This window comes from Crinia signifera, chromosome 8 (genome assembly GCF_055691185.1).
Source record: "Crinia signifera chromosome 8, ASM5569118v1, whole genome shotgun sequence".
Lineage (NCBI taxonomy): Eukaryota > Metazoa > Chordata > Amphibia > Anura > Myobatrachidae > Crinia > Crinia signifera.
In genome coordinates, this window is record NC_139224.1 from 15,770,789 (window position 1) to 15,783,483 (window position 12,695).

The 12,695-nt window shown below is 49.6% G+C and overlaps 1 protein-coding gene across 17 annotated transcripts in view; it reads left to right on the forward strand.

Annotated features, from left to right (window-relative positions):
* Positions 1 to 12,695, forward strand: part of DOCK3 (dedicator of cytokinesis 3) — a 244,387-nt gene that overhangs the window by 182,758 nt on the left and 48,934 nt on the right. For all 17 annotated transcript variants that reach the window (XR_014454283.1, XR_014454285.1, XR_014454279.1 and 14 more), the window contains 3 exons: positions 8,276 to 8,371; positions 8,770 to 8,830; positions 8,955 to 9,048. Coding sequence is in view for 8 of the 17 variants with exons in the window: in XM_083155809.1 (XP_083011935.1) it covers positions 8,276 to 8,371; positions 8,770 to 8,830; positions 8,955 to 9,048 (251 nt within the window). In the remaining 9 variants the exon portion in view is untranslated. The remainder of the gene's footprint in view (positions 1 to 8,275; positions 8,372 to 8,769; positions 8,831 to 8,954; positions 9,049 to 12,695) is intronic.

A 12,695-nucleotide genomic window follows, 5' to 3' on the forward strand; every position in this document is an offset into this window, starting at 1 on the left:
GCACCTCTATATAAGCCATGTAGACATGTTTTAGGTTCCATTGTCCACACTAGCACCATAAGTGACTGTGAAATGATTGGTGGTACCAGCCAGGGTGGTGTGAGTATCTGCTGATCTCCTGACACCACACATAACAGTCACTAGATACAGAGGACAGTGTACTAAGCACAGCCAGGGTGGTGTGAGCATCTGCTGATCTCCTGAAACCACACATAACAGTCACTAGGTACAGAGGACAGCGCACTAAGCACAGCCAGGGTGGTGTGAGTATCTGCTGTTCTCCTGGTTACACACATAACAGTCACTAAGTACAGAGGACAGCGCACTAAGCGCAGCCAGGGTGGTGTGAGCATCTGCTGATCTCCTGACACCACACATAACAGTCACTAGGTACAGAGGACAGCGCACTAAGCGCAGCCAGGGTGGTGTGAGTATCTGCTGTTCTCCTGGTTACACACATAACAGTCACTAAGTACAGAGGACAGCGCACTAAGCGCAGCCAGGGTGGTGTGAGCATCTGCTGATCTCCTGACACCACACATAACAGTCACTAGGTACAGAGGACAGCACACTAAGCACAGCCAGGGTGGTGTGAGTATCTGCTGATCTCCTGACTCCACACATAACAGTCACTAGATACAGAGGACAGCGCACTAAGCACAGCCAGGGTGGTGTGAGTATCTGCTGATCTCCTGACACCACACATAACAGTCACTAAATACAGAGGACAGCGCACTAAGCACAGCCAGGGTGGTGTGAGTATCTGCTGATCTCCTGACACCACACATAACCGTCACCAGATACAGAGGACAGCGCACTAAGCACAGCCAGGGTGGTGTGAGTATCTGCTGATCTCCTGACACCACACATAACAGTCACTAAATACAGAGGACAGCGCACTAAGCACAGCCAGGGTGGTGTGAGTATCTGCTGATCTCCTGACACCACACATAACCGTCACCAGATACAGAGGACAGCGCACTAAGCACAGCCAGGGTGGTGTGAGCATCTGCTGATCTCCTGACACCACACATAACAGTCACTAGGTACAGAGGACAGCGCACTAAGCACAGCCAGGGTGGTGTGAGTATCTGCTGATCTCCTGACACCACACATAACAGTCACTAAATACAGAGGACAGCGCACTAAGCACAGCCAGGGTGGTGTGAGTATCTGCTGATCTCCTGACACCACACATAACAGTCACTAAATACAGAGGACAGCGCACTAAGCACAGCCAGGGTGGTGTGAGTATCTGCTGATCTCCTGACACCACACATAACAGTCACTAGGTACAGAGGACAGCACACTAAGCACAGCCAGGGTGGTGTGAGTATCTGCTGATCTCCTGACACCACACATAACAGTCACTAGGTACAGAGGACAGCACACTAAGCACAGCCAGGGTGGTGTGAGTATCTGCTGATCTCCTGACACCACACATAACAGTCACTAGGTACAGAGGACAGCGCACTAAGCGCAGCCAGGGTGGTGTGAGTATCTGCTGATCTCCGGACACCACACATAACAGCCACTAGATACAGAGGACAGCGCACTAAGCACAGCCAGGGTGGTGTGACTATCTGCTGATCTCCTGACACCACACATAACAGTCACTAGATACAGAGGACAGCGCACTAAGCACAGCCAGGGTGGTGTGAGTATCTGCTGATCTCTTGATACCACACATAACAGTCACTAGATACAGAGGACAGCGCACTAAGCGCAGCCAGGGTGGTGTGAGTATCTGCTGATCTCCTGGTTACAAACATAACAGTCACTAAGTACAGAGGACAGCGCACTAAGCACAGCCAGGGTGGTGTGAGCATCTGCTGATCTCCTGACACCACACATAACAGTCACTAGGTACAGAGGACAGCGCACTAAGCACAGCCAGGGTGGTGTGAGTATCTGCTGATCTCCTGACACCACACATAACAGTCACTAGATACAGAGGACCACGCACTAAGCGCAGCCAGGGTGGTGTGAGTATCTGCTGATCTCCGGACACCACACATAACAGTCACTAGGTACAGAGGACAGCACACTAAGCACAGCCAGGGTGGTGTGAGTATCTGCTGATCTCCTGACACCACACATAAAAGTCACTAGGTACAGAGAACAGCGCACTAAGCACAGCCAGGGTGGTGTGAGTATCTGCTGATCTCCGGACACCACACATAACAGTCACTAGATACAGAGGACAGCGCACTAAGCGCAGCCAGGGTGGTGTGAGTATCTGCTGATCTCCTGACACCACACATAACAGTCACTAGATACAGAGGACAGCGCACTAAGCACAGCCAGGGTGGTGTGAATATCTGCTGATCTCCTGACACCACACATAACAGTCACTAGATACAGAGGACAGCGCACTAAGCACAGCCAGGGTGGTGTGAGTATCTGCTGATCTCCTGACACCACACATAACAGTCACTAGATACAGAGGACAGCGCACTAAGCGCAGCCAGGGTGGTGTGAGTATCTGCTGATCTCCGGACACCACACATAACAGTCACTAGGTACAGAGGACAGCACACTAAGCACAGCCAGGGTGGTGTGAGTATCTGCTGATCTCCTGACACCACACATAACAGTCACTAGGTACAGAGGACAGCGCACTAAGCGCAGCCAGGGTGGTGTGAGTATCTGCTGATCTCCTGACACCACACATAACAGCCACTAAGTACAGAGGACAGCGCCCTAAGCACAGCCAGGGTGGTGTGAGCATCTGCTGATCTCCTGACACCACACATAACAGTCACTAGGTACAGAGGACAGCGCACTAAGCACAGCCAGGGTTGTGTGAGTATCTGCTGATCTCCTGACACCACACATAACAGTCACTAGATACAGAGGACAGCGCACTAAGCGCAGCCAGGGTGGTGTGAGTATCTGCTGATCTCCTGGTTACACACATAACAGTCACTAAGTACAGAGGACAGCGCACTAAGCACAGCCAGGGTGGTGTGAGTATCTGCTGATCTCCTAACACCACACATAACAGTCACTAGATACAGAGGACAGCGCACTAAGCACAGCCAGGGTGGTGTGAGTATCTGCTGATCTCCTGACACCACACATAACAGTCACCAGATACAGAGGACAGGGCACTAAGCACAGCCAGGGTGGTGTGAGTATCTGCTGATCTCCTGACACCACACATAACAGTCACTAGATACAGAGGACAGCGCACTAAGCACAGCCAGGGTGGTGTGAGTATCTGCTGATCTCCTAACACCACACATAACAGTCACTAGATACAGAGGACAGCGCACTAAGCACAGCCAGGGTGGTGTGAGTATCTGCTGATCTCCTGACACCACACATAACAGTCACCAGATACAGAGGACAGCGCACTAAGCACGGCCAGGGTGGTGCGAGTATCTGCTGATCTCCTGACTCCACACATAACAGTCACTAGATACAGAGGACAGCGCACTAAGCACAGCCAGGGTGGTGTGAGTATGATCTCTGGACACCACACATAACAGTCACTAGATACAGAGGACAGGGCACTAAGCGCAGCCAGGGTGGTGCGAGTATCTGCTGATCTCCTGACACCACACATAACCGTCACTAGATACAGAGGACAGTGCACTAAGCACAGCCAGGGTGGTGTGAGCATCTGCTGATCTCCTGACACCACACATAACAGTCACTAGATACAGAGGACAGCGCACTAAGCGCAGCCAGGGTGGTGCGAGTATCTGCTGATCTCCTGACACCACACATAACCGTCACTAGATACAGAGGACAGTGCACTAAGCACAGCCAGGGTGGTGCGAGTATCTGCTGATCTCCTGACTCCACACATAACAGTCACTAGATACAGAGGACAGCGCACTAAGCACAGCCAGGGTGGTGCGAGTATCTGCTGATCTCCTAACACCACACATAACAGTCACTAGGTACAGAGGACAGCGCACTAAGCACAGCCAGGGTGGTGTGAGTATCTGCTGATCTCCGGACACCACACATAACAGTCACTAGATACAGAGGACAGCGCACTAAGCGCAGCCAGGGTGGTGTGAGTATCTGCTGATCTCCTGACACCACACATAACAGTCACTAGATACAGAGGATAGCGCACTAAACACAGCCAGGGTGGTGTGAGTATCTGCTGATCTCCTGACACCACACCTAACAGTCACTAGGTACAGAGGACAGCGCACTAAGCACAGCCAGGGTGGTGTGAGTATCTGCTGATCTCCGGACACCACACATAACAGTCACTAGATACAGAGGACAGGGCACTAAGCGCAGCCAGGGTGGTGTGAGTATCTGCTGATCTCCTGACACCACACCTAACAGTCACTAGGTACAGAGGACAGCGCACTAAGCACAGCCAGGGTGGTGTGAGTATCTGCTGATCTCCTGACACCACACATAACAGTCACTAGATACAGAGGACAGGGCACTAAGCGCAGCCAGGGTGGTGTGAGTATCTGCTGATCTCCTGACACCACACCTAACAGTCACTAGGTACAGAGGACAGCGCACTAAGCACAGCCAGGGTGGTGTGAGTATCTGCTGATCTCCTGACACCACACATAACAGTCACTAGATACAGAGGATAGCGCACTAAGCACAGCCAGGGTGGTGTGAGTATCTGCTGATCTCCTGACACCACACATAACAGTCACTAGATACAGAGGACAGGGCACTAAGCGCAGCCAGGGTGGTGTGAGTATCTGCTGATCTCCTGACACCACACCTAACAGTCACTAGGTACAGAGGACAGCGCACTAAGCACAGCCAGGGTGGTGTGAGTATCTGCTGATCTCCTGACACCACACATAACAGTCACTAAATACAGAGGACAGCGCACTAAGCACAGCCAGGGTGGTGTGAGTATCTGCTGATCTCCTGACACCACACATAACAGTCACTAGGTACAGAGGACAGCGCACTAAGCACAGCCAGGGTGGTGTGAGTATCTGCTGATCTCCTGACACCACACATAACAGTCACTAAATACAGAGGACAGCGCACTAAGCACAGCCAGGGTGGTGTGAGTATCTGCTGATCTCCTGACACCACACATAACAGTCACTAGATACAGAGGATAGCGCACTAAGCACAGCCAGGGTGGTGTGAGTATCTGCTGATCTCCTGACACCACACATAACAGTCACTAGATACAGAGGACAGGGCACTAAGCGCAGCCAGGGTGGTGTGAGTATCTGCTGATCTCCTGACACCACACCTAACAGTCACTAGGTACAGAGGACAGCGCACTAAGCACAGCCAGGGTGGTGTGAGTATCTGCTGATCTCCTGACACCACACATAACAGTCACTAAATACAGAGGACAGCGCACTAAGCACAGCCAGGGTGGTGTGAGTATCTGCTGATCTCCTGACACCACACATAACAGTCACTAGGTACAGAGGACAGCGCACTAAGCACAGCCAGGGTGGTGTGAGTATCTGCTGATCTCCTGATACCACACATAACAGTCACTAAATACAGAGGACAGCGCACTAAGCACAGCCAGGGTGGTGTGAGTATCTGCTGATCTCCTGACACCACACATAACAGTCACTAAATACAGAGGACAGCGCACTAAGCACAGCCAGGGTGGTGTGAGTATCTGCTGATCTCCTGACACCACACATAACAGTCACTAGGTACAGAGGACAGCACACTAAGCACAGCCAGGGTGGTGTGAGTATCTGCTGATCTCCTGACACCACACATAACAGTCACTAGGTACAGAGGACAGCGCACTAAGCACAGCCAGGGTGGTGTGAGTATCTGCTGATCTCCTGACTCCACACATAACAGTCACTAGATACAGAGGACAGCGCACTAAGCACAGCCAGGGTGGTGTGAGTATCTGCTGATCTCCTGACACCACACATAACAGTCACTAGATACAGAGGACAGGGCACTAAGCACAGCCAGGGTGGTGTGAGCATCTGCTGATCTCCTGACACCACACATAACAGTCACTAGGTACAGAGGACAGCGCACTAAGCACAGCCAGGGTGGTGTGAATATCTGCTGATCTCCTGACAGCACACATAACAGTCACTAGATACAGAGGACAGCGCACTAAGCACAGCCAGGGTGGTGTGAGTATCTGCTGATCTCCTGACACCACACATAACAGTCACTAAATACAGGGGACAGCGCAATAAGCACAGCCAGGGTGGTGTGAGTATCTGCTGATCTCCTGACACCACACATAACAGTCACTAAGTACAGAGGACAGCGCACTAAGCACAGCCAGGGTGGTGTGAGTATCTGCTGATCTCCTGACACCACACATAACAGTCACTAGGTACAGAGGACAGCGCACTAAGCAAAGCCAGGGTGGTGTGAGTATCTGCTGATCTCCTGACACCACACATAACAGTCACTAAATACAGAGGACAGCGCACTAAGCACAGCCAGGGTGGTGTGAGTATCTGCTGATCTCCTGACACCACACATAACAGTCACAAGGTACAGAGGACAGCGCACTAAGCACAGCCAGGGTGGTGTGAGTATCTGCTGATCTCCTGACACCACACATAACAGTCACTAGGTACAGAGGACAGCGCACTAAGCACAGCCAGGGTGGTGTGAGTATCTGCTGATCTCCTGACACCACACATATCAGTCACTAGGTACAGAGGACAGCGCACTAAGCACAGCCAGGGTGTTGTGAGTATCTGCTGATCTCCTGACACCACACATAACAGTCACTAAGTACAGAGGACAGCACACTAAGCACAGCCAGGGTGGTGTGAGCATCTGCTGATCTCCTGACACCACACATAACAGTCACTAGGTACAGAGGACAGCGCACTAAGCACAGCCAGGGTGGTGTGAGCATCTGCTGATCTACTGACACCACGCATAACAGTCACTAGGTACAGAGGACAGCGCACTAAGCACAGCCAGGGTGGTGTGAGTATCTGCTGATCTCCTGACACCACACATAACAGTCACTAAATACAGAGGACAGCGCACTAAGCACAGCCAGGGTGGTGTGAGCATCTGCTGATCTCCGGACACCACACATAACAGTCACTAAGTACAGAGGACAGCGCACTAAGCACAGCCAGGGTGGTGTGAGTATCTGCTGATCTCCTGACACCACACATAACAGTCACTAAATACAGAGGACAGCGCACTAAGCACATCCAGGGTGGTGTGAGTATCTGCTGATCTCCTGACACCACACATAACAGTCACTAAATACAGAGGACAGCGCACTAAGCACAGCCAGGGTGGTGTGAGCATCTGCTGATCTCCTGACACCACACATAACAGTCACTAAATACAGAGGACAGCGCACTAAGCACAGCCAGGGTGGTGTGAGCATCTGCTGATCTCCTGACACCACACATAACAGTCACTAGGTACAGAGGACAGCGGACTAAGCACAGCCAGGGTGGTGTGAGTATCTGCTGATCTCCGGACACCACACATAACAGTCACTAGGTACAGAGGACAGCGCACTAAGCACAGCCAGGGTGGTGTGAGCATCTGCTGATCTCCTGACACCACACATAACAGTCACTAGGTACAAAGGACAGCGCACTAAGCACAGCCAGGGTGGTGTGAGTATCTGCTGATCTCCTGACACCACACATAACAGTCACTAGGTACAAAGGACAGCGCACTAAGCACAGCCAGGGTGGTGTGAGTATCTGCTGATCTCCTGACACCACACATAACAGTCACTAGATACAGAGGACAGCACACTAAGCACAGCCAGGGTGGTGTGAGTATCTGCTGATCTCCTGACACCACACATAACAGTCACTAGGTACAGAGGACAGCACACTAAGCACAGCCAGGGTGGTGTGAATATCTGCTGATCTCCTGACACCACACATAACAGCCACCTAGGCACGGCTACATTTTCCCTTGCAAAAGGCTAGCAAATAGGAAAAGTAGTAGGATTTCCTTGCAGGATGCCCTCATGCATACATACAACAGGCTGTATGCATGCTCAATGTAACGATTATCGGTCGCTGTGCGATCATGTCTGAATTATCCCCCATGTCTTGGGAATCCAGACTGTTGCTACCCACTGCTGGTAAGGCGTCTCCTAATAGCTTGGCCACAGTGAGCACGTGTAACCTCTGTGGTTTATACTTGTAGGCATGTCGCTGTTTTCTTATTTACCAGGGTATAAACGTTCTCTCTCTTTCTGTCCCAATCCTCTTTCCCCTTCATGTTTTCCATCTTGTATGTCTCTCCATCCGCTTTCTCTGCTGTCTTGTAGCTGAGCTTGTCTCAGGTTTATACTGTACGATGTCTCTTGTGCCCTCAGCTTGCTGGAGAAAATAGAGCAGGAGACTTGGCGAGAGCCGGGCGCATCGTTTGTGACCTCTGTGACGCGTCTCATGGAGAGACTGCTGGACTACAGGTGTGACACTTACACTTATGCCTGGTACACACCAGGGCGACTAGGGCCCGATCCCCTCAATCTAGATCCAATTCCGACCAATTGGATGTAGATTGTGTGCTGATTGGGCCCTTTTCTGTCCTGGTGTGGACCGATACCGATCCGATGCGCGGTCCCGCTGGTCGGTCGGTCGTTATTCAGATCCTACCTGCTGCAGGGTCGCCATCGGATCAGACCCGCTCACGGTGCACATCGTGAGCGGGTCGTCCCCCCCGCATCATCGTGAGCGGGTCTGCAGAAACACTGACGACCCGCTCACAATGTGCATCGTGAGCGGGTCGTCGTGGTGTGTACCCCACATTACTCCTTATACTCTGGCCGTAAGGATGTTCTTACTGAGTGTGTATATTTCTGCCTAGGGACTGTATGAAGGGTGAGGAGACCGAAAACAAGAAGGTCGGCTGCACAGTGAATCTGATGGTGAGGAGTGCGGATGTCACATCTGTCGCCACAGAAAAAGGATTGTATATATATATATATATATATATATATATATATATATATATATATATATATATAAAATCTCTGCTCTCATTTCTCACAGAATTTCTACAAATCGGAAATAAATAAGGAAGAGATGTACATCAGATACATCCATAAGCTCTGTGACCTGCACCTACAGGCGGAGAGCTATACAGGTACACACCCTGGGGACTAATACTGTATAATATACACCTACAGGCGGAGAGCTATACAGGTACACACCCTGGGGACTAATACTGTATAATATACACCTACAGGCAGAGAGCTATACAGGTACACACACTGGGGGCTAATACTGTATAATATACACCTACAGGCGGAGAGCTATATAGGTACACACCCTGGGGACTAATACTGTATAATATACACCTACAGGCGGAGAGCTATACAGGTACACACCCTGGGGACTAATACTGTATAATATACACCTACAGGCGGAGAGCTATACAGGTACACACCCTGGGGACTAATACTGTATAATATACACCTACAGGCGGAGAGCTATACAGGTACACACCCTGGGGACTAATACTGTATAATATACACCTACAGGCGGAGAGCTATACAGGTACACACCCCGGAGGACTAATACTGTATAATATACACCTACAGGCGGAGAGCTATACAGGTACACACGCTGGGGGACTAATACTGTATAATATACACCTACAGGCGGAGAGCTATACAGGTACACACCCCGGGGGACTAATACTGTATAATATACACCTACAGGCGGAGAGCTATACAGGTACACACCCTGGGGGACTAATACTGTATAATTTACACCTACAGGCGGAGAGCTATACAGGTACACACCCTGGGGGACTAATACTGTATAATATACATCTACAGGCGGAGAGCTATACAGGTACACACCCTGGGGGACTAATACTGTATCATATACACCTACAGGCGGAGAGCTATACAGGTACACATCCTGGGGACTAATACTGTATAATATACACCTACAGGCGGAGAGCTATACAGATACACACCCTGGGGACTAATACTGTATAATATACACCTACAGGCGGAGAGCTATACAGGTACACACCCCGGAGGACTAATACTGTATAATATACACCTACAGGCGGAGAGCTATTCAGGTACACACCCCGGGGGACTAATACTGTATAATTTACACCTACAGGCGGAGAGCTATACAGGTACACACCCTGGGGGACTAATACTGTGTAATATACACCTACAGGCGGAGAGCTATACAGGTACACACCCTGGGGACTAATACTGTATAATATACACCTACAGGCGGAAAGCTATACAGGTACACACCCTGGGGGACTAATACTGTATAATATACACCGACAGGCGGAGAGCTATACAGGTACACACACTGGGGACTAATATTGTATAATATACACCTATAGGCGGAGAGCTATACAGGTATACACACTGGGGGACTAATACTGTATAATATACACCTACAGGCGGAGAGCTATACAGGTACACAAACTGGGGGACTAATACTGTACAATATACACCTACAGGCGGAGAGCTATACAGGTATACACACTGGGGGACTAATACTGTATAATATACACCTACAGGCGGAGAGCTATACAGGTACACACGCTGGGGACTAATACTGTATAATATACACCTACAGGCGGAGAGCTAAACAGGTACACACGCTGGGGGACTAATACTGTATAATGTACAGCTACAGGCGGAGAGCTATACAGGTACACACACTGGGGGACTAATACTGTATAATATACACCTACAGGCGGAGAGCTATACAGGTACACAACCTGGGGACTAATACTGTATAATATACACCTACAGGCGGAGAGCTATACAGGTACACACCCTGGGGGACTTATACTGTATAATATACACCTACAGGCGGAGAGCTATACAGGTACACACCCTGGGGACTAATACTGTATAATATACACCTACAGGTGGAGAGCTATACAGGTACACACCCTGGGGGACTAATACTGTATCATATACACCTACAGGCGGAGAGCTATACAGGTACACACCCTGGGGGACTAATACTGTATAATATACACCTACAGGCAGAGAGCTATACAGGTACACACGCTGGGGGACTAATACTGTATAATGTACACCTACAGGCGGAGAGCTATACAGGTACACACCCTGGTGGACTAATACTGTATAATATACACCTACAGGCGGAGAGCTGTACAGGTACACACCCTGGGGGACTAATACTGTATAATATACACCTACAGGCGGAGAGCTATACAGCTATACACACTGGGGGACTAATACTGTATAATATACACCTACAGGCGGAGAGCTATACAGGTACACACCCTGGTGGACTAATACTGTATAATATACACCTACAGGCGGAGAGCTATACAGGTACACACCCTGGGGTACTAATACTGTATAGTATACACCTACAGGCAGAGAGCTATACAGGTACACACACTGGGGGACTAATACTGTATAATATACACCTACAGGTGGAGAGCTATACAGGTACACACCCTGGGGGACTAATACTGTATAATATACACCTACAGACGGAGAGCTATACAGGTACACACCCTGGGCGACTAATACTGTGTAATATACACCTACAGGCGGAGAGCTATACAGGTACACACCCTGGGGACTAATACTGTATAATATACACCTACAGGCGGAGAGCTATACAGGTACACACCCTGGGGGACTAATACTGTATAATATACACCGACAGGCGGAGAGCTATATAGGTACACACACTGGGGACTAATATTGTATAATATACACCTACAGGCGGAGAGCTATACAGGTATACACACTGGGGGACTAATACTGTATAATATACACCTACAGGCGGAGAGCTATACAGGTACACACCCTGGTGGACTAATACTGTATAATATACACCTACAGGCGGAGAGCTGTACAGGTACACACCCTGGGGGACTAATACTGTATAATATACACCTACAGGCGGAGAGCTATACAGGTACACAACCTGGGGACTAATACTGTATAATATACACCTACAGGCGGAGAGCTATACAGGTACACACCCTGGGGGACTTATACTGTATAATATACACCTACAGGCGGAGAGCTATACAGGTACACACCCTGGGGACTAATACTGTATAATATACACCTACAGGTGGAGAGCTATACAGGTACACACCCTGGGGGACTAATACTGTATCATATACACCTACAGGCGGAGAGCTATACAGGTACACACCCTGGGGGACTAATACTGTATAATATACACCTACAGGCAGAGAGCTATACAGGTACACACGCTGGGGGACTAATACTGTATAATGTACACCTACAGGCGGAGAGCTATACAGGTACACACCCTGGTGGACTAATACTGTATAATATACACCTACAGGCGGAGAGCTGTACAGGTACACACCCTGGGGGACTAATACTGTATAGTATACACCTACAGGCAGAGAGCTATACAGGTACACACACTGGGGGACTAATACTGTATAATATACACCTACAGGTGGAGAGCTATACAGGTACACACCCTGGGGGACTAATACTGTATAATATACACCTACAGGCGGAGAGCTATACAGGTACACACCCTGGGCGACTAATACTGTGTAATATACACCTACAGGCGGAGAGCTATACAGGTACACACCCTGGGGACTAATACTGTATAATATACACCTACAGGCGGAGAGCTATACAGGTACACACCCTGGGGGACTAATACTGTATAATATACACCGACAGGCGGAGAGCTATATAGGTACACACACTGGGGACTAATATTGTATAATATACACCTACAGGCGGAGAGCTATACAGGTATACA